Source organism: Apium graveolens, unplaced genomic scaffold (genome assembly GCF_009905375.1).
Source record: "Apium graveolens cultivar Ventura unplaced genomic scaffold, ASM990537v1 ctg6593, whole genome shotgun sequence".
Lineage (NCBI taxonomy): Eukaryota > Viridiplantae > Streptophyta > Magnoliopsida > Apiales > Apiaceae > Apium > Apium graveolens.
The window spans coordinates 3,271-26,991 of NW_027419617.1; the positions used below are offsets into that span (position 1 = coordinate 3,271).

Below are 23,721 nucleotides of genomic sequence, written 5' to 3' on the forward strand. Positions count from 1 at the left end.
AAATTCCGATGTATGGCCCCGATCAAGAACATACATCCTTCATTACGGACAGGGGGTTATACTGTTACATAGGAATGCCGTTTGGTTTGATTAATGCTGGCGCAACCTACCAGCGGTTGGTAAACATGATGTTCAAGGATCAAATCGGAGAACTATGGAAGTGTATGTGGATGATATGTGGTAAAGTCTGAGGTGGCAGTGACCACATCAAGCACCTGGTGGAGATGTTTAACATTCTAAGGAGGTTTCGTATGAAATTAAATCCGCAAAAGTGTGTGTTCGGCGTGGAGTCGGGCAAGTTTCTCGGGTTCATTCAAACACGGGGAATTGAGGCCAACCCGCAAAGATCAAGGCATTAATGGATATGAAGTCACCCACCAATGTGAAACAGGTGCAGAGTTTGACTGGGAGAATCGCCGCGTTAAATCGATTTGTTTCCAAGTCGTCCGATAGATGCAAGGAATTTTTCAAGGCAATTAAATTAGCAGGAAAACTTTGTATGGACGTCAGAATGCGAAGAGGCTTTCAAAAGAATCAAGGAGCAACTGGGAAACCCTCCCATGTTGTCAAAGCCGTTGGATGGGGAATCTCTAATACTGTACCTCGCAGTGTCTGAATATTCGATCAGTGCAGTTCTGGTAAGAGAGGAAGATGGGCAGCAATCACCAGTGTACTACGTGAGCAAGCGGTTACACGACGCTGAAACTCGCTACACAAGCATGGAGAAACTGGTTTATGCCCTGATTCTTGCATCAAGAAAATTGCGGCCGTATTTTCAGGCCATAGAGTTGAAGTTCGTACAGCGTACCCGCTGCGACAGTCCTGCATAAACCAGAGTCATCAGGAAGAATGCTGAAATGGGCTTGGAGTTGGGACAGTTTGATTTGGAATATGCGCCCCGAACAGCGATAAAAGGGCAAGCCTTAGCCGATTTCTTGTTGGAATTTGATTCTGAAATTGATGATAAAGCTTTGGTAATGCTACATCCACCTCATGCTGAGGAGTCTTTGGAGTTTCCACACCTTGGTGGATCTTGCTATGGATGGGGCGGTTAACAATGGGGAGCTGGTGCGGGTATAGTACTTGTGTCTCCGGAAGGCCACCATCTGATGAGCGCAATTCATTTCAAGTTTTATGCAACCAATAATGATGCGGAGTATGAGGCTGATTAATGGCCTAAAAATCGCTTTGGAAATGGGGGTGCAAACTTGATTGCAAGAGTGACTCAGAGTTGGTAGTGAATCAGTGAACGGGGGATTTCAGCGCGAGGCCCGCGAACAGAATTATACTTGAATGTACACAGCGCTGATTGGAATGTTCAAAAAGTTAGATTGGAATGTGTCCCGCGGGAGAAGCAGTAATGCGGATGCTCTAAAAAATGGGGTCGCAACAAGAGGCTGTGTTGTTAGGATCCATCCCTTTGAAATCCAGGAGATTCCTAGTATCCCAGAGATAGAAACTATGCAAGTGGATGAGGCTCCCAAGGAAACATGGATGACGCCCATTCTAGCTTACATTCGCAAGGGAATACTCCCCGAGGATAAGTTTAAGGCTCGCCGACTCCGCTATCAGGCTGCAAGATATGTGATATACGACGAAGTCCTATACAAGAGAGGGTTCAACCAACCTCTGCTTAGATGTGTTGAAGAAGAAGAAGGAAATTACATCCTAAGAGAGTATGAAGGAATCTGTGAATCACTCGGGGGGTAGCTCGTTGGCAATGAAAGTTTTGCGCCAGGGATATTATTGGCCCACAATGAAAGAAGATGCTACAAATTTTGTCAAGGCATGTGATCGCTGCCAGCGCTTTGCAAACTACTCATCTATGCCGGCGACACTCTTGACGCCTATGGCAAGCCCGTGGCCGTTCGCCATGTGGGGAATTGATCTTATCGGAGAATTGCCGAAAGCTAAGGAGACGTCAAGTATGCAGTGGTTGCGGTCGATTACTTTACTAAATGGGCGGAAGCTATGCCACTGGCTACTATCACCGCAAAGAAAATCAGGGATTTTGTTTTCAACTCCATCGTATGTAGGTTTGGAATCCCTTACAAGTTGTCTCCGACAATGGAAAGCAGTTTGATAGCAAGGAGTTGCGACAACTATGTAGGAGTTGAAAATCAAGAAGGAGTTTGCAGCGGTCTATCATCCTCAAAGTAATGGACAGACAAAGCTATTAACAAAATAATAAAGCATACCCTCAAAACCAAACTGGAGGAACGCAAAGGGAATTGGCCTGAAGAACTCCCGAAGGTGATGTGGTCATACAACACTACGCCACGATCTACTACGGGAGAAACGCCGTTTATGCTGACTTACGGCTACGAAGCTATGGTCCCCGTGGAAGTTGGATCGGGATCACTTCGCAGAGATTGTTACAGGAAAGAAGATGCTGAGGTTAATCAAAGGCTTCATTTAGATCTCTTAGAGGAGAAGGGAAAATTCTCAGCTAAGGCTAGCGGCGTATCAGCAACGCGCCGCAAGGTATTATAACAAGAAGTAAAGGGACAATTGCTGAAGGTGGGAGATTTGGTACTTAGGAAAGTGATGCCCAATACAAAGAACCCCAACATGGAGTGTTTGGAGCTAACTGGGAAGGACCGTACCGTATAAAGTCCATCCCGTGGAAGGGGACTTATCACCTTGAAGATATGGAAGGGAATGGTTCCGCGAGCTTGGAATGCGAACATCTCTGAAAGTATTACTAGTAAGGTGCGGCTTTGGTCCCTTACGTACCTCTTTTATTATTTAGGGTTATGCCCGGATTATAGGCTAGAATTAAATAAATTCCTCCTAGCCTAGGGGGTAGTGCATGTACTACTTACCTTGGAACTAGTTGAAGGGTCATTTTTTAAAATTTATCTCCCCACAGAGCATAGTAGCCATGGGACTGGTGCACTTTTGACACCAGAGCGCATTATAAATAAAATCTTTGAAATTTTTCCCAAAAAGTTACTTGCTTTGTTTGCCTGGTTGCATGACGCGTCCTAACTATAGGACGCATCCTGATTGATGGTTTTATGCGAATGCTAACTGAATTAATGGTTGTCAAAAGGATCAATAAAACTCAAGTCAAAATGTAACTAGGAAGTGTACTATTTCCAAGGACGCGCCCAAGTTGTCTTGGTTGATGCTCTTTTAGACTGAATGTTACTGTAACTTTGATGAAACATGATTAAAAAGGAAAAGTCCTTGTTTAGGACGCGTCCTACCTGAAGGATGATGTGTTTTGGATTGAAGGTGAGGCGCGTCAAAACCATAAGACGCGCCCAATTGAGCCTTGTGCCTTGATTAAATACGCAGGTACAACATGGTGCTATGCTCATATGTTTTTTACAAACAAAATATTCATTAAATAACTAAAAGATGCATCCAGTCAAGGAGGACGCGCCCAAGACGGTTACTTGCTTGACTTGTGATAGTCAAAATAGACGCGTCCTACGAATAAGACGCGCCCATGTGAATGGAAAAATAGAATACTTAAGTAAAAATATGCATGGATAAGGCAAAGAGGTTTTATAAAAAAGTGCAGGCGAATGAAGTTCAAAAATAGATATTACAACTTGCAAGGCTTCAAGGGGCCCGCACCCTTAAAATAGCTCGAGTACATAAAAGACAAAGGACGCGTCCTAAGCAGGAGGCGCGTCCTGTGGCTTGTCTTGGTCTTCCGTAGGGGGAGGCTGAGTTTGAAGCGGAGCAGGATCAGGGGACGCGTCCTCTTCCTCTAAGCCCAGAAAAATCCTTTTGTTCTTGATGGAATCTGCGGCCCTGACCCTGAAATCATTGACCCATATCTGGGTGTCTGCATTAAACTTTGAAAATGTATACCCCGGGTCATTGGCAATGAACCCAGAACACCATTCTTCAAACCCAGCCTGGAAGCCGTGCTGGTAAACTAGCTTTTTCTCCTATGTCCACCCATGCAGCATGTCATCATTTAGGGTGTCAAGCTTCAGCTGCATGGTGGAATTCAATGCGATGATACTGTCCATTTGCTTCTCCATTGAGGAGACATTCCCTTCTAGCACAGCTTTGTCTGCCTCAAGACGCGTCCTCTCCCCCTCCAGGCGTTTGATCTCAGCATATTTCTCTTGGACAAGCAGGGTAATGTAATTCTCCAGGGATTTAACTTTGTCTTCGGCCTGGCTCTTTGTAGTGTCGGTAGCAACAAGACGCGCCCTAAGCCTTGCAGCCATATTAGCACTTTGCCTAGCGTGCAAGTGGAGCTCAGCAGTAGCCCTCACCATGGCCTCCTCTGTTTGCTGCTCTGTTCTGAAGGTCCAACCTCTGACTTCATCCTCTGGGAAATCCCCAACTGAGGACGCACCTAAATATCGAAGCACGAAGGATTGATCATCTGACACTACCTTTTGGTGTTTGGAGGGCGCGTCCTCCATCCTTTCGGGAATGTCTAGCACAGTGGTGTCAATTATCTTGGGTGGAGGAGAAGGAGTTGCAACAGGAGGGGGGGTTTTTGCCTTTGGATCAACCTCTGTAGGGGCCTGTTTTTTGGCCCTTAGCTTTTTGGAGGCCCCAATTGCGAATCCTTTGGGAAGAGAGGCCATATCTGCGATATAAATATGAAAAGGTATTAGTTAAGTATAAGAAGACGCGTCCTGGAAATAAGACGCGCCCATATCATGATATAAAATTCTACATGCATGACATATATAGACGAATGTAAAGATGTATAAATGAGTGTGAGAATGACACGTCCTAAAGAAGTAACGCGTCTTACCTAAGACGCTTTTTTATAAAGGCATAAATAACAGCAATCGGAGAGTTTTATAAAGAGACGCGCCCGGGGGGGTAGGGCGCGCCCAAGGTGATAGCGCATATGTGAAGTAACGTTTATAAATCAGGCTAAAATTAAAGGACAAAGGTGAGAATAAATATGACGCGTCCTAATCCGTGACGCGTCTTAAGTATAATAATTTCTTACCTTGCTCTAAATCACCTTTTTGTAACGCCTGGCTGAATAATTTTTGTGGCTCGGAGCCCTTTGGATTTTTCGGACGTAGTGAGGATGGGTTTCCCATTATGGAAATCTCGAAATTTGCAGAGAGAATCCCACCCGTGGGGACAAAGCTCCTATTTTCTTTAAATTCTCTTTGGTAATCATGTCCTTGAGGTTGAAATGTTTCTCAGCATACTGTAAAACCTTCTCTGCTCTCTTCTTCTTCTTTCCTGTTAGCTATTTCTGAGTTCTTTTGTCTAGAGAAGGGAGAATAGGTTACAACAAGGAAAGAGAGAAGGTTATAAAAGAAAAGGTGCGCCCTGATAGAGAGGACGCGTCCAAAACATTGAACTTACTTGGTTCCAAGTTGAAGCGAACGCGCGCGTCCTTTTGACATCATAAATGTAGAAAAATTGGCTCCTTCCAGTCCCGTTCATGGCTGATTTTACCTTCATTAAATCCTTTGTTGTTCAACCATGTATTGACAACCAGGAAGTGGTACTCGGGAATTGATTTCTTGATGCTGTAGAAGAAGCTAAATTCTTTCATCGAGGGCGCGCCAATCTCAGGTTATGGTACATAATGAACAGAGCCCAGGCTAGCTTGTATGAATTTGGTGATAGTTGGACTGGAGCCACGTCGTACCATTTCAAAATTTTCTTAATGTAGGGGTGTAAGGGCGCGCCCACACCCAAGGAAATTAACTTTGGAGTAAGCACCATTCTTTGGATCCTTTGGTTCCCAACGTTGAAGATGTGCGGCTCATGGTTCGAAGAGGGCGCGCCCGATGCCCTCCATGTCATAGTATTTCATATGCCATTGGAATTTCCCAGGTCAGTCCGCAGTCAAGTCAAGGGCAACACATGCTAGCTTACCTTCTTCTTCCTTCTGGCATTTTTCTCTGTCTCAGTTAGGGTGCCAAGCCTGGCCCAGACACAATCCACTTCAACATATGAAGGTTCCCAATGTTTCCAGGGGAGAATCAGATTTTTGAGGGGAAATAGGATATGTCTCGGGGTCAGGAACCCTCTTTTCAAATTCACCTTACGCTGAGAGGTGACGCGTCCTGAGAAGGAGCCGCACCTTGGGAAGCTGACGCGTCCTGAGAGTAGGACGCGTCCTCGTCTGAAACAGCTGTCCCTCGGGGCTTTTTGCCTGTAGCAGGAACAATCTCATCGTCCGTCCAATCTTTGATGGCGGGCCCTTGTATGGAGAACTGGAGTTCTTTGCCTTTTAACTCCCTTCTTTTCATTCTAGAACTTATGGGGACATGATCCATGGAGTCAGAGCTGGAATCAGACATTATAGAGCTTCTTGATTTAAGGGAACCAAAGACGTGTCTTTCTGCTCTAAGGAAGGAACTCGTCCTGTGAATTTCGGGAAAAATCGGGTATGAAAGTGATTAAGTGTGGGGAGTAGATACCAATGCGTTTATTGAGAACCTTGAATGGATGGAAAGGGGAAGAAGATGACGCGTCCTCGCAGCTGCAAAGAAGGAATAAACATTTGAGGACGCGTCGAAAAAAAAGGGGGAGGAGAAGGAAAATGAATGAATTATGATGAAGCTACTAGAGACATTATAGGACACGTCCTAGGAACCTAACGTGTGGAATGCATTAGTTAGACGCGTCCTAGTAAATTGTTGTTCCTATGCGGTCTTAGTTAAAATGGCTTAAACATATGCCTTAAACAAAGGAAATAAGACGCGCCTTTACAGGTAGACGCGTCCTACGTGGTTACAATGTGGTAGAATGTTAATCGACTGTTAGCAATTTGGGGGAAATACAATGAAATCTTAGAAACATGCAATTGAAACATGGGGGAAGCTAAATATGGTATATTCGCATATACATACACATATACATACAAAAGATATGAAGGGGCAGTTGATATGAACATGAAGCATGCGAACAGTTTCTTGCTCATTAAAACTAATGTACTTGGCTAAATAAAGAAATAAGAGGAGATTTGTGTACCTTTTGAGTTGGGGAGTTGATTGAGCAAGAGAAATCAAGTAATGGGAGGTTAAAATCGTCGGAATTTTGAGCTAAAAGCTTGAGAACGGCGGTAATGGTGGTTTCCGGAGAGAAAAAGAGTAAGGTGCATTTGTGGGTTGGAGGAAGATATTATAGAGGATAGTCGGCTTACGTGGGCGACAGCTGTACACCACAGATATGGAGTGAAGGCAAGGCGCGTCTTCTGTCAATGAACGCGTCCTGTGAGCCAAATTTTGCTTTTTTGGAAAGAAATTCCAATTTTATTTTCAACTACAAATGGAATTTGGGGGTAGTTGTTATGCCCAAAATTTGGCACTAGATTGACTTGGGTCAAACGCGGGCTGGTTACGAGTCAAACTCGGTGTTACATTGAAGATGACTAGGACGCGTCCAGCTAAAGACGACGCGCCTGTTTTGAAGGGATATGTTACGAGGCAAGATGAGTGCATGGTCAAGAAAGGACGCGCACGGGAAATATGGACGCGTCGATGTTTATGAAAGTGCTTGGCCGATGAGATTTTATGGCGATGGACGCTGTAGGACGCACCTACTTTAACCATGACGCGTCGTAGGAAGTGAAATGTTGTGCATGATGGTTTAGAGGGGACGGTGCAAGTATAATGAGGGTTAGGACGCGCCCTATGTTCTAGGATGCGTCCTGTGTTCTGTTTTATGTGTTCTTAATGGTGACTTCAGGAAAAAACTTGCCTGGAGAGGAGCAATGGAGGTTATTTTTACTAATATATTTGTCGCAGGTACTCTTTGAAGAATTCCCTCCTTGAGACGGTCAATGAGGGGGATGTCCGTGAAAAGCTAGAAGGCCTCCAGGGGTATGCCTGATGATTGAAGGCCTCCTCCTGTATTCTACGGGTGTCCTCGTTGGGGATGCGGGGTTAACTTTGGTGTGTGCTTTGGGAGCTCTGTTCTTGTATTCAACGGGTGTCCTCGTTGGAGAACTTTGGAGTCATCCTGTACCTTGTACCCAGAGCTTGGGATCACCTGTCCTACTATCTGATGGGTTATCCTCATTCGGGGGACAGAGACGCGTCTGACACTTGGGGTGAACCGTGGCTATACCTGCGTTCGTAAATCAAGGGAGATAGCTGTAGCGGAGTGTTATCCTTGCGGAGGGAGATGCACTATCCGTGAAGTCCTGCGATTACGGACGAGCCTTGGGCCTTCGCGTTGGGCCTCATAGTTGGACATTCCTAAAGCTAGCGGAAGACGGATATTAGATGGGCTTCTACTGGACTTAGGAATAAGAAGTCTAAACCCATCAGACTTCTTGTTCTGCGAGAATTACGTCAGGCTTGATCCCTATATAAAGGGTACGTAGGCACATTGAGAGGGTAAGAAGTTGAGAGCTGATAAGAGAGCTGATAAGAGAGCTACCACTTACTCTGATCAATCTTATCCTAAAACAACTACAATCAACCACACACCGCTTAAGTTTCCGACAAAGAACCACCGTCACAGATCTTAGTTCCGGCGATAAACCTCAATCTTTGTTGTTGCCAGATTCCTCCGTCAACAAGTACGTTTTGCAATAGATTTATTTCCTCAATCCATAGTCACCTCAACAGTTGCAACCTTGTTGTCCTAGACTTTCCTATTCATGAAGTACCAAATACCTACATATCGCCAACACTGAACTGCAAATAGGCAATGGAAGAATATATGTCCTATATGCTCAATATCAGGTAAACACGTAGGGGAACTTCGAACTCACTTAGCACTTAATCGCCTCCTAACTGAGATATTGTTTCTGCAAAACGTTATACAAAGATTTTAATTTTATGAGGGAGATTTAACCTCTAGAGTTAGCTATTGATATTAAAACATGCTTGCATTATAATATGAGAAAAGTGTTATTAAAGTTAATTTAATATTTTTTTAAAAAAATTATTAGAATTTTATGTATAAAAATTGAATGACATTTTTGTAATCATATAATTAATTTCCTGTATTTAGGAAAATAATCTTAGTTTTGTACTCATTTGAATTTAGACAATGATCTAAAATTAAATTTAGGATCCTAAAACATTATAATATTAATTGTGTTTTACGACTAAGAATTTTCATGTTTAATTAAGTAAGATTTTATGTAGTTATTACACTTTCGTCAAAATTGAACCTCCTTGAAATGTATTTCTAATTAACTATATGATTCGATAAAAATCATTATAACCATCTTCAATTATAAATTATCTTTAATTCTAAATATACAAATATCCTAATTTTTTATTTTGTGCATTTGATAACGAAAGTTATCCAATAATGTGGCGATGATGTTTTATAGCAAGAGATACCTTATATTATGTTATACCTTACTAAATCAAAATTTAGGGCAATTTCATGAAAAAGTTAATTCCAACAATGTTTTAATTGTACCTTAAAATAGAAGGACAACTCTCAAATGCCTTAGTTTTAATTTTAAGGTTATTGTGATAATTCTTATTTCAATTTTAATAATAAAAAATTATTGTTACATCTTTTTTGACATTTCCTTTTTTTCCCTCCATTCTTATAATTCAGATATATTATTATTATTATTATTATTATTATTATTATTATTATTATTATACACACCCTATTTCTCTCTCTACTATATATTGTCGTTTAATGATAAAGAGAATCTATAATAATAAAATATTATTTATATTTAATATATAATTGGTGTAAGGTAAAGATGGTCTGTCAGGATATATTCATCATTTTAGAATTAATATTAATAGTTATAAATTTTAAGTAAATTAAATAATTTTAATTTGTGCATTTCATTGTGGAAATTGCGAGTAAGGTTTGAAGATATATTATACTAAAGTTACAGTAAAGAAATATATTTAATAATTTTAAAATTAGTAGAAAATTAATTTTATGCAAAAAATGTTAAAAAATTGGATTAACAAGATCCAATTAAGTACCATCCCCATCAGCCCGCTCCTAGAAAAATAAGTACCATTAGTGAATTGACAGATAAAATAATAAATTTCAAAAAATGTATATACAGCATATAATAAATATAAATCATTTTTGCACGAGTATAAAACTATAATATATATATAGTGATGATAGATCACATTGTTGAAGTTAGTTAAATATGTGAACAAAATTTTATGAGAATAAAGTTTTGAGATTATCATGCAAACCTAGAAAATTTTATTAATCACAAGCTCACTGCTAAAACTAAAATGATGATAATCATTACCATGATTTAAAATCAAAAAGTATATTATGGGCATAAAATAGAATTTCAACTCTAATGTTAATTCTATTTTTCAATTAAACATTTTAAAATTTCATGAATTTTTGGTAGACAGAGAACAAGAAATGAAAAGTATATCATGAATTCTTGGTAGACAGAGAACAAGAAATGAAAAGTTTCTGTTGATAACACTGCATAGTGCATTCTGTTACAGTAGTATGCTTTTCACTAACAAGTTCCAAAACGGTGGAGTCCGCGAGCAATTATATTTACATGTCCCACCATGATGAATGATACATGTCTGCACTAACCAGGAACAAGAACTCATACGTTTTGGACCTCTCATCTATAAATACACATCTCTCTCTTATCATCTGTTTTGCACTTGCATTAACCCAATAACATCTTTCAAACTGTAACCACAACTACACAACTATCAAGCAAAAAATGGCAACATTGAATGAAAATGAGAAAGCTGTTACCACCAAAGAAGAGCCAAATTACAGAGGAGTCAGAGCCATGCCCTTTGTTATAGGTACAACTTCAACACCTGCTAAACCATGTGCAAGTTATAAAAATCGGAAATCGGTTTTACTCGGTTGTGTAGTTGAAATTCGGCTACTCGTCTGAATTTCGGAGTACTCGTCCGAGTTGACAGATTTTTATAACATTTAATATGTGTGTAAATTTGTAGACTATAGAGTTTGGTGAATATTTGTTTGTTTTGGCAGGAAATGAAGCATTTGAAAAGCTAGGGACAATCGGAACCTCGTCAAATCTGTTAGTTTACCTCACTACTGTCTTCAACATGAAATCTATTACAGCAACTAATGTCATTAATGTTTTCAATGGCACTTGCAACTTTGGTACTCTGTTCGGAGCTTTCTTGTGTGACACTTATTTTGGACGCTATAAAACACTAGGTTTCGCTTCCATTTCGTCTTTCGTGGTAAATAAACGTAGTTACTCATTGTTAAAGATATAATATCAGCGGTTTCCCAGAGAATTGTTCATCTAACAGCTAAAATTTATTCATAATGTTTTTGACATGACAGGGAATGCTTGTGCTCACATTAACAGCTGCAGTATCAACACTTCATCCGCCTGAATGTGGTAAAGAAGCTGGTAGCATATGCTCCGGGCCAACAGCATGGCAACTTGTTTTTCTGTTCAGTAGTTTCGTGCTATTAATAATTGGAGCTAGTGGTATAAGGCCTTGTAACTTAGCTTTTGGAGCGGACCAGTTCAATCCTAATACAGAATCTGGAAGAAAAGGAATCAATAGTTTCTTTAATTGGTATTATTTTACCTTCACCTTTGCTATGATGGTATCCATCACAATCATTGTCTACGTGCAATCAGAAGTCAACTGGGGAATAGGCTTAGGAATCCCAACATTTCTTATGTTTTTATCATGTGCATTCTTCTTCATTGGTACGAGAATCTATGTCAAAGTTAAACCTGAAGGTAGTCCTCTTACGAGCGTTGCTCAAGTTGTTGTAGCAGCAATCAAGAAGCGAAAACTGGAATTGCCTGGCCAACCCTGGCTCTCCATGTGTACTTTTATGCCTGCTAATTCGATCAACTCAAAGCTTCCCTTTACAGAACAATTCGGGTACCAGTTACTCTCCATCTATTTCATAAGAAGTTATCTTATAATTGTTGGTGACACTGTCTAAAATTCTATTGTATATATTTGCTACCTTATTACTGCAGCAGAAAAAAGTGTGTCTTGTAACAATTTAAGTTTCCTGGCAACTTGACAATTAATACCATGTTATGTTGGTCTCAGATTTCTTAACAAAGCAGCACTCATAACAAAAGAAGACGAGCTAAATTCTGATGGATCAGCAGTGGATTCGTGGAGGCTTTGCAGTATGCAGAAGGTGGAGGAAGTTAAATGCATCGTGAGAGTACTTCCCATCTGGGTTGCAGGAATGATCTACTATATTGCTATAGTCCAACAGCATACCTATGGAGTGTTCCAAGCCCTTCAATCTGATAGACGTTCCGGCATTGGAAGTTTTGAAATTCCAGCAGCATCCTACACAGTATTTCAGATGTTATGCCTCACTATCTGGATACCTATCTATGACAGATTGATAGTTCCATTTCTCCGAAAAATAACAAAGAAAGAAACAGGTATTACGATCCTCCAAAAAGTTGGCATTGGCCTGGTTATCTCTGTAATTGCCATGCTAGTATCAGGCCTGGTGGAAAAAGAAAGGAGAACCATTGCATTAACAAAGCCAACACTGGGATTAGCACGAAAAGGGGCAATATCTTCCTTTTCAGGTTACTGGTTGGTGCCTCAGTTGGCAATTGTAGGACTTTCAGAGGCATTTACAGTTGTTGGGCTAGTAGAATTTTTCTACAAACAATTCCCAGAAAATATGAGAAGCTTTGGGGGATCTTTCTTTGCTTGTGGCACCGCCATATCAAGTTACGTAAGTAGTTTCTTGATAACAGTTGTCCACAGAATTACAAGAAATTCAGCTGGAGAAAATTGGTTGTCAGAAGATCTGAACAAGGGAAGATTGGATAATTATTACTACTTCATTGCAGGTTTAGAATTATTAAATTTAGGATACTTTCTAGTGGTAGCCAAGTGGTACAGGTACAAGGAAACTGCTGACAACAATGGCCATGAAGTTGCAATGGAGAACTTGAAACTTAATAAGTCCGCTGTTTGACTAATTAAACTAAAGTTTCAACAATATAGAACAATCTGCATAAGGTTCTCTTGAGCGTAAGGTGATAGCCTAGTGGTAAAAGCGTATCCACAATGTTGAAATGAACTCAGCTTCATTCCGCATCCCACCCCCCCCCCCCCCTCTGTATCAAAAAAAAAGAGCTCTGTGATTATTCTGGAGTTCGATCATAAAATATCCAACATACTCGGGGTACTAGATTTTGTCTTGTTTTCTTTTTCTTTTTTGTTAATATTCTTGATATTCTTGCTCATCGACTTGAGCAACGTGACAATTTAACCCCTGAATATTCAAGTTGGTTAACTACGTTTGTAATATCTTAATCTAGGAGTATAATCAAACACTGGTTTACAACCAGAAAAATTAACAAACTGTATAAAATTTAGACTGAGTGATGCAAAGAGGCCAAGAGAAAGATCGAAAAATAAGATTTGGAAGTCAAAAGATAGCAATTCCTTGAGTAACTGTGCCGTTGCTAGCCATTCTACAACTATTAGGCAGTACCAGAACGACTAATAACTGGATCATTTTGACGATACTGGGAGCAAGAAGGTTCAAAATCGAGCTAAACCTTAACAGTCTCATGCCATGTTAACACTCTCCTAAAATATCAAGGATTTTGTGGAGGGCCTTGATCAGATTATATATCAATAACATTTGCTCACAATCATGGACTCAAGGTGTCAATCATAACAATTCGCTAACAGCCAATTCAATGTGAACTTGGACATTTCAATTATTACATAATCTTTATCATGTGCACTCTTATTCAACTTTTTCTACCAAAATATAAATGTGATTTGGTTAAGTAACCAGATTTAGCAGTCCATTATTCTTGTTTAAACTCCAGATGCTGATAGATTCACTGATCTACTTGGTGGTCACAGTGCACTTGGCAAATTAGCCCCCACATTTCAATAGGATTTGTCATGTACTGGTGTACCAGACTAAACGTGTGGGTGCGTATCTACACCAGCAGTATTTGTCAAAGAGATGGACCTATGGTGCCTGTAGGCTGTAGCTATTATATACTAATGTTGCGAGTTGCGACAAATTTACCTGTCTAGTGTGAACCCGTATATATTTGATTTCTAATGTTTGTTGTTTTCCTATAGATCATAGTCACAGATTGATGCACTTGGTAGACAAATTGTTCAAGGTTGTTACCAAATTTATCTTTACCTTAGTCAGTAACTCAATGTAGTAAGATTAGATTTAGGGACCATCCATTTTATTAACTGTTGAGTAACCAGCTCATCTAAAACCTTGAGGTATTAGAGCAAGGCCCCAGTAGGATCATGTAGTTATCATTAACACTTAGGCATAAACTTAAGCGTAATACAGGTCTTTCTAGCACCTTAACGTGCTGAGAGAGCTGGTCCGAATTGCTCATTGCTCGGCTCCTAGTGGTTCACTCTTCAAATCTGAAAACGGGTGTTGAGTGAGGGAAACATAAGCGCTAGAATGCATGCTAAGTCCCTTTCCTAACACGTAGACGTTGGGGGAGATCGGTAAATGAAGAATTTTATTTAATTGAACATTCCCAGTCAAAGATGAAATATGTAATCTTACTCACGAGTCTTTATGTTTCACAATCTACATGTTATATACTAGTAGATTACTTGTTTCCTCCCTCATTTTTGGAAAACAGTGTCTTAAATATGACTACGCGAGTATTTTGAATTTTATTTTTGTAATAACAGAGCCGTGGAGGACCAGAGGTACTAATCTTTGAACTGACTTGGGTAGTGCAGTGCTGGAATGAGTATAAATTAACATGCAAACCTCTTGAAGGATATATGTTTCAAGCATAAAACAGTCACAGGGTACTCCAACTTGTAGAAGCAAGAAGATGGACAAAACCTCGAGAGTAATCTCCAAATCGCAGAAAGATGACACAGACACTATGGACAGCGAACCTAACTACAGAGGAATTAAGGCCATGCCTTATATCGTAGGTAACGTATACTGACACTCAAAAAGCTTATGTTATTTAATTTTGTTTGAAATTGCAACTATATCTTATTTCTACTTCAGTTGCACTGGATTTGACAATTTGTTTTTGTTTTCTGTTTTGAATTTGATTTGCAGGAAATGAGACATTTGAGAAGCTGGGAACAATTGGGACTTCATCTAACTTCCTAGTGTATCTCACTTCTGTCTTTCATATGAAGACCATAACTGCAACAAATCTCAACAATATTTTCCAGGGAACTTGTAATTTTGGTACCATCATAGGAGCTTTCCTCTCAGACACTTATTTTGGTCGTTACAAAACGCTTGGATTCGCCTCCATATCTTCTTTCACGGTACAAATATTTCTTCAGTAATAATTCATGTTGTTTAGTGTAAATCAGTAACAAGAAATGATTTGTTATATATCAGTTGATGATATGGATTAAAAAGCTAAAGTAGTATGTCAAACATGCAGGGCATGCTTTTACTAACTCTAACAGCAGCAATTTCAAAGCTTCATCCACCAAGCTGTGGGAAAGAAGTGACAAGCATATGCCAAGGACCAACAACAGGGCAAATGGCTTTTCTGTTGAGCTCTTTTGCGCTTCTAGTTGTTGGAGGTTCTGGCATACGACCCTGTAACTTAGCCTTTGGCGCAGATCAGTTTAATCCCAACACCGACTCTGGAAGAAAAGGCATCAATAGTTTCTTTAACTGGTACTACTTTACCTATACTTTCGCAGTAATGGTGTCCCTGACGATCATAGTGTATGTGCAGTCCAATATTAGCTGGTCTATCGGATTAGGAATTCCAACCCTCCTTATGTTCTTTTCATGTGTATTCTTCTTTATCGGTACCAAAATATATGTCATAGTATTGCCACAAGGTAGTCCTTTGCTAGGCGTGGTGCAAGTCTTTGCGGCTGCTATCAAGAAGAGGGGATTGAAGTCACCGGAGCAACCATGGCTTTCGCTTTTTGACTATGTACCAAAAAAATCTACCAACTTAAAGTTATCATCCACTGATCAATTCAGGTAAAGACCAAAAGATGAGTAACTCCTTTGAATATCACTATCTTGATTCATGTATTGATGTCCTCCAGTTGTCTAAAATGACTACTTTTCACACTCATTCTATTAGACCATGTATTAGATACTTTCTGATTGCTGATGCTTTTCCTTGACAAACTGAACTTAACCGTCCAGGTTTCTGGACAAAGCAGCAATTAGAACTCTAGAAGACGATCTAAAGATGGACGGATCAGCAGTGGATCCATGGAGACTTTGCACTATCCAGCAAGTGGAAGAAGTGAAATGCTTGCTAAGATTGGTTCCAATATGGTTTGCCATCCTTGTATACCATGTAGCATTTATCCAACAAAACAACTATTTGGTCTTTCAAGCTCTTCAATCCGATAGACGCCTCATCAAAAGCAGTACATTCAGGATTCCAGCAGCAACATATATTGTATTTACCATGGTAACACTCACTATCTGGATCCCTATTTATGACAGAGTCATTGTTCCTTTGCTCAGAAAATTAACTGGAAAAGAAGGTGGTATCACTGTGCTTCAAAGAATGGGCATTGGAATCGTTTTATCTAGCCTAAGTCTATTTGTATCAGCCTTAATCGAATCCAAAAGAAGAACATGGGCTCTGACTAGACCGACATTAGGAATTGAACCAAGAAAAGGGGAAATTTCTTCAATGTCTGCCTTTTGGTTCATACCACAATTAATTGTAGCAGGACTTTCCGAAGGATTTTTTATGATAGGACAAAACGAGCTTTTTTACAAGCAAAGCCCTGAGAACATGAAGAGTATAGCTACATCATGTCTCTTCTGTGCATCTGCTGCATCGAGTTACTTGAGTAGTTTTATGCAAACAATGGTTCAGAGATTGACAGAAGGTAATGGAGAAAAGGGGTGGTTAGCAGAAGATCTTAATGAAGGAAGATTAGATTATTTTTACTACATTATTGTGACTTTGGAAGCTTTGAATTTGGCTTACTTCATAATGTGTGGCAAGTGGTACAAGTATAAAACAGCAAGCAAAGACACCACCTCTGGCCCTGAAGTTGCATTGCAAGAATTAAAATCAGAAGAGCCTCTTGTTTGATGCATTACTGAAATATTATATCCAAAGAAGAGTCTGCATGCACACTGTTAAACACATGCATGTTTTTTGTTCTTTTACAATCAACAAAGCCCAAGGCACCCGTTACATGTAATTTCACATCCCCCCTTTTAATCTAGTTTCTTAAATATCTTGTAGGAGATAAGAGTTAGAAAATAAAAGATCCACAAGTAATTCTGCTGTTTATAGCCAGTATACAATTATAATGCAGTACTTGAACAACTAATGATATAATCCCTCACTTGCTTTGAAATTTTTGACTATATATTGTTAAGAGGTTTGAAGTCGAGCTCTCCCAAAACGTTGAGGATTTTGTGGAGGGTCTTGATTGGATCATATATCGAAAACATTCACTAGCAATCATGGACTCAAGGTGTTAATCATGACAATTAGCTAACAGACAATTCAATGTGAACTTGGACATTTCAATAATTACACGTTCTTGATCATGAGCAGTCTTGTTTAACTTTGTGTACCAAAATATTTGTCTACTGCGATCAAATGTGATTTGGTCAAGTAACCAGACTTAACCAGTACATCGTTCTTGTGCATAGATACACTGAAATTCCAGATGAATATGATGATAGATCTACTGATCTTGGTGGTCAAAGTGCACTTACCAATTATCATGTACAGATGTACCAGAAATCCAGAATAAACTTGCTACACCAGTAGGATTTCTCAAAGAGATGGACAGATGAATCCAGTTTTTGTTGTTTCCCTATAAATCATAGTCTTATGTTGAAAATTTTGGTAGACGACTGTTCATTTTGTTGCCAAATTCATCTTTACCTTGTTTGGCAATTCAATGTACTAAGATTGGATTTTATGGACTGATGAAGCATGTATAAACTCTCTATCTTACTAACAGAATATTATAAAATGACCAAGATATCCTTTAAGCAAAATACTCCACATCATTCCCCGCAAGCTAAGCCGAGGGAGATGCCATAGAAGATCCAGAGGCACCAAGCTTGTGTAAGGCTTGACTGGTAACACTTTAGTTAAAATATCTGCCAATTGAGCATGAGATGGAACACGTTGAGTGCACATAGAACCAGACTTTAGCTTATCCCGAATAAATTGACAATCCACCTCGATGTGTTTCGTCCGTTCATGAAATATGGGATTAGCAGCAATTGAGATAGCAGCCTGGTTGTCACAATGGAGCACAGTTGGAGGCAATTGAGTAACCCCATATCTAGAAGTAAGGCACGAAGCCAAGTCACCTCACAAATAGTCATGGCCATAGCACGATACTCCGCCTCTGCTGTGGACCGAGAAACCACAAATTATTTCTTATTTCCAGGAAATAGGAGGGTCTCCAAGCAAAATACAGTACCCAGTGGTAGATTACGAGTGGTTGGGAAACTAGCCCAATCCTGGAGCTGAACAGCAGATGAGGAAGTAAGCAACAAACCTTGATCAGAGGTGCCAAGCAAGTACCGGATAAGTTGTTTGGTAGCTTGCATATGAGCAGTTGTAGGCTGATGCATAAACTGACTTAGAATATGGATTGCAAACGTGATGTCTGGTCGAGTCACAGTAAGGTAAATAAGCTTTCCTAATAGACGCTGAAAAGGCTGAGGATTAGACAAGATATCACCTGTTTGAGGTGTTAATTTCAGATGACTGTCAAGAGGAATCTTCAAAGGTGTAGCATGATCCATGCGAAATTCACGAATAAGATCCAACAAATATTTCTTCTGAGAGATGAAAAAACCAGAAGCATTTTTATGTATTTCAATTCCAAGAAAATAACTAATATTACCTAGATCTTTCATATGAAAGGCTTGTGATAACATAGTTTTGAGCTCTGAAATGGCAGTAGCTGAAACACCAGCAAGTAGTAAATCATCCACATAAATGAGGATCAAAGTAATAGAAGAGGTAGTAGTTTTAGTCAAGAGACTTGAATCACTTTTTGATTGAACATAATCATCACATAACAAAGTGTCTGAGAGTTTGCAGAACCACATCCTGGGAGCCTGTTTCAAGCCATACATGATCTTTTTAAGCTTGCAGACGAGATTTGTTTTAGGATTATGAGTAGCAGATTGACTAGAAATTCGACAACTATAATGGAAGAGTCGTATATGCCTCTTCATGGAGATCACCATGCAAAAAAGCATTGGTGACATATATTTGCACCACACTCCATTGATACACTGCAGCCACATAAATGAGGATCAAAGTAATAGAAGAGGTAGTAGTTGAGCTCTGAAATGACAGTAGCAGAATCACCATCAAGTAGTAAATCATCCACATAAATGAGGATCAACGTAATAGAAGAGGTAGTAGTTTTAGTAAAGAGACTTGGATCACTTTTTGATTGAACATAATCATCATATAACAAAGTGTCCGAGAGTTTGCAGAACCACATCCTGGGAGCCTGTTTCAAGCCATACATGATCTTTTTAAGCTTGCAGACGAGATTAGTTTTAGGATTATGAGTAGCAGATTGACTAGAAATTCGACAATCATAATGTGTATATCCTTGAGGAAGAGTCATATATACCTCTTCATGGAGATCACCATGCAAAAAAGCATTGGTGACATCCATTTGCACCACACTCCATTGATACACTGCAGCCAAAGCTAATAAATTTCTCACAGTAAAAAGCTTCGTAATAGGAGCAAAAGTTTCCAGATAATCCACACCAAGTTGTTGTTTGCATCCAAGAACAACCAACCTGCTTTTATACCTCTCAATAGTACCATCATATTTGTACTTAGTCTTGAACAACCACTTGCTTCCAATAGCCTTTTTATGAGCTGGAAGGGGAACTATATCCCAGGTACCATTTCTTTCCAAGGCCTCTAATTCAACATTCATGGCTGTAATCCCGTGAGAAAATTGCACGGCCTGAGAAAAATGAACAGGATCCACACATGTAGTTAATGATGCCAAGAAACAAGAAAAATCTATGGGAACCACATGTGATATAACTGGAGAAATTTGAGAAGCATTTAAGCTTTTGTAGTTTTTCAAATAGGAGGGTGGCTTAGAAATTCTAGTATGTGACGCCCTCCAAACCCGGGGTCTATATTTGGGGGTCACTTGCCACTAAATTATAATAAAATAATTACAGTGAAATAATATAATAAATATGACCCCTTTACCTGCACTGGATCGATCACATGTTATAGTATGAAACAGGAACTAATACAAACCAACTGTTATTACAAACCATAAGTCTAATTAGTTTTACAACTTATTCAAACTTTATTACAAACCTTTATACTATTCAAGCGTCCCAAACTGCCTACCTGAAAATACACCAAACTACCTACAAGCACTTGACCTCTAATCAAACCTGGAACTCAAGCCCGCTCCGGTTTAGCTGAAAGAATCAGGATATGAAATAAGTATGAGCGAAAGAAATGCTCAGCAAGCAGTAAATAGCTTATGATTTGGAACAACAACAACAGCATATCTGATGAACAAAACCAAGCCACAATACCTGAACAGTATCAAAAACTGATATATCTATTTGATAATAGACAACATTTGTAATATATTTTGTTTTGGGATTGGAATCCTCGAACGACGGTGTGTTGTCGCCGGTGATCAGCCGCGGAGCAACACCGGTATGCCGAAGCATATCCAACTAAACAAAAGGTACCCAAGGCACATATCGGCCTAGCAAGGTGTTATATCCTGTATAACACATAGCTCACGCTGGACCGCCACCACGGCCTCTTACGCAACCATCCAACCCATAAAAACAATTTTACGTCAAAGGAGTCGAATCAAATGACATCCTTAACCACATAACTCCCCATTTCTCATGGTCCAGAGTTTTATCAACATCTAATGGCGAAACAACCAGAATAATTAGTTATTCGCTAATCTTAATTCAAAGTTTCACTGTATAAAGTAAGTTATAGAGAAATGTAATGATATTTTTATATTATGAACTTAGAATAGTAGAGAAATTGAACGAATAAATTCAGAGTCGATATCACTTGAATGATAAGGGATGACATAAATAATTACATAATATAATTCGAAGTAAACGTCACTTGAACGATAAGTGAAGTTAGGGTATTTTCCTGGTATGCTCGATAATCTCTTACTATAACTCTGCTTATAGCTGCCGGCTACTATCTCTGTCTACCACTTGACCGCACTCCTTTCTACTTGATTCTATAAACAAAAGGACTATCTTAATTGATAGAACCAAACTCAATCGACGTAACTATACGTCTTGACATCTACCCGAACGTTTATAAATAAACATGACATTTTAAATCTATAAATAGATAGCATGCATATCACCTAGCATGTAATCATGGTATTCATATAACACGTAATCACATATTTCATGTAACACATAAGTCAGATCATTAAAAGATATGTCTTAGTGCGTTCCGAATGAAAATAAGGTCAATATTAGCATTTACCGATCAAATACCGACTTAAACTCATACACAAATCAAATGACATTGCAATACAAAAGAAATTAGGACTCAAAAGTATTTTTATTGGAAGCGTAACATTTTTCTGAGTCTGTACGCGTTCGTTTCGTATTAAACGGACGAACGGTTTAATTATTATGAATAAAACCAGAAATAAATGGAAATAAATCAATTAATAATAATATTAATTGATTTTTAAATACCAAAATGTAATTTTTAAAAACCTAAAAATAATTTCTAGAAATTATTTGAATTAATTATAAATAATTTACATTTATTTAACTATTTATAAATAAAATTAATTGATTAATTGATTTTTAATCAGTTAATTAAGTTCATAAACAATTAAATAAAATAAATTATAAATAATTAAATCAAATTGTATTTTTGAAAATAACTAAAGAAAATAATTTTAGGAATTCAAAATAATGCAGAAAATAATTTTTAGAATTAAAAATAATAAGTAAATGATTTTTACATATAAAATAAATGATTTTTAAAAATAAAAATGATTTTTAAAATAAATTATAAAAGAAAACACATAAACATATTTTTTTGATTTGCAGTTTGGGAAAACAGATTGAACCCGGGTCAAGAGACCGGGTCATAGCCGGGTCGGCAAGAACCCTAACGGGTTTATAAGAACACGGCCGGAATCCTCACCGGTTTCTGGGGATTACCAGATTCCGGTTGACTGAAAATAATCCGGGAACTTTAATTTCCCAGAAACGGACTCGATTCACAGCGGTTTCAGTCCAAAGCAGTCCTGAATTCAATTACAACAACACAACAAAGCAATAAGGATTCAAACAATCATATGTCACCACCACAACCCAAAACCGATCAAGTAAACAAAGAACTCCGGCAACTCGTCGGCAAATTCCGATTAACAGATAAATTCGATGAAAACCATCGATCTTTACCTCAATATAAAGCCCAGATTATTTACAAATATATACAATGAATCTTAACAACAACCCATCATCGATTTAGCCGGAAAAATAAAAAGAAAATCCAAAAATAATACTAAAGTCGACCTCTTACGAATTGAACTCGAGAATTCACGGAGTTCATATAAAACTATTAGGTTTAACCTGATAAACACGGTTCTAACATTCAATTTAATCAACAAACCTCAGAAATCAAAACCCCAACATAATCGATTATAAACGAAATCGAAAAGTTCGATTCATTTACCCTATGTGAACTTTGATGATGGATTGAGAAAATACTCGATATAAGCTTCGATTTGGTCTAAAGATTGCCACCAACGATTGTAGAATCAGCGTTGAATCGATCCAAATCGATTATGAACAAACCCTAACCCCCATTTTCTATTTTCTGAGTTTTTGTTTTATTTTTAGTAATTTCTGAAAATAAAGTAAAATAAAATAAAACAATTCCGCTGTTTATATATACAGGAATTTTAATACCCCAAAATAATTTAAGGGTGTTTTTATCCCCTAATTATAATAATTAGGGCCCCAAAATAATAATTACGGGGAATAATTTAAAAACAATAAAATACAAAATTAATGTCAAAATTCCCCGAATATTGCGAATAATTCAAAAATGCAATAATAAAGGGTATTTGAAATACGAATAATTTTATAAAAATAAAAACATTGATTTTGTGGGGTTTGACGTCCCGGTGGGGTCCCGGTCCGTTGATTTTTTTGAAAAACAGGAACGATCCTTAAATTACCAGAAAAACCCGATAACACATAAAAGTTATTGAAACACGCGTAAAATGAAATAAAATGGAGGTCTTAATAAAGACGCTAATAAATACGCGTCCAGGTTGTAGATAAATTAATATAATTGCAGTTTAAACATATATTAATTAATCGAAAAATTTTCTGGCCCGCACGAAAACACAGATAACAGTTATAACTTCTCATATCATGGCAATAATTACTTTAAATTTATAAAACACGCAATATTTATTTATTTAACATATAATATTCACATAATTTTCCCGGATATTACATCCTTCCCCCCTTAACAGGATTATGTCCTCAGAATCAGCCTAGGAAAATAAGTGAGGATACTTGGATCGCATTTCGCTTTCCAATTCCCAAGTCGACTCTTCAACCTTGGGATTCCTCCACAAGACTCGTACTAACGACACAGACTTATTCCTAAGCATTCTTTCGTTCCTATCTAAAATTTGCAGTGGTTGCTCTACAAAAGATAAATCTGGCTGAATCTCGATTGGCTCATATTCTATCACATGGTTGGAATCAGACAAATAACGCTTCAACATTGACACATGGAACACGTTGTGGATATGCTGCATGTGAGGTGGTAACGCTAACTCGTAAGCAACCTTTCCC

General features: G+C 38.5%; 2 protein-coding genes across 2 annotated transcripts; both read left to right on the forward strand.

The window, feature by feature from the left end:
* Window positions 1–10,419: 10,419 nt before the first annotated feature.
* LOC141703373 (protein NRT1/ PTR FAMILY 2.11-like) lies at window positions 10,420–13,157 on the forward strand. Its single transcript, XM_074506903.1, has 4 exons — window positions 10,420–10,694; window positions 10,891–11,108; window positions 11,215–11,774; window positions 11,952–13,157. The coding sequence occupies exons 1-4, from the start codon at window positions 10,607–10,609 to the stop codon at window positions 12,850–12,852; spliced, it is 1,767 nt and encodes a 588-aa protein (XP_074363004.1). The 5' UTR covers window positions 10,420–10,606; the 3' UTR covers window positions 12,853–13,157.
* Window positions 13,158–14,479: 1,322 nt separating this feature from the next.
* LOC141703372 (protein NRT1/ PTR FAMILY 2.11-like) lies at window positions 14,480–17,057 on the forward strand. Its single transcript, XM_074506902.1, has 4 exons — window positions 14,480–14,828; window positions 14,962–15,179; window positions 15,302–15,861; window positions 16,033–17,057. The coding sequence occupies exons 1-4, from the start codon at window positions 14,723–14,725 to the stop codon at window positions 16,943–16,945; spliced, it is 1,797 nt and encodes a 598-aa protein (XP_074363003.1). The 5' UTR covers window positions 14,480–14,722; the 3' UTR covers window positions 16,946–17,057.
* Window positions 17,058–23,721: the final 6,664 nt, after the last annotated feature.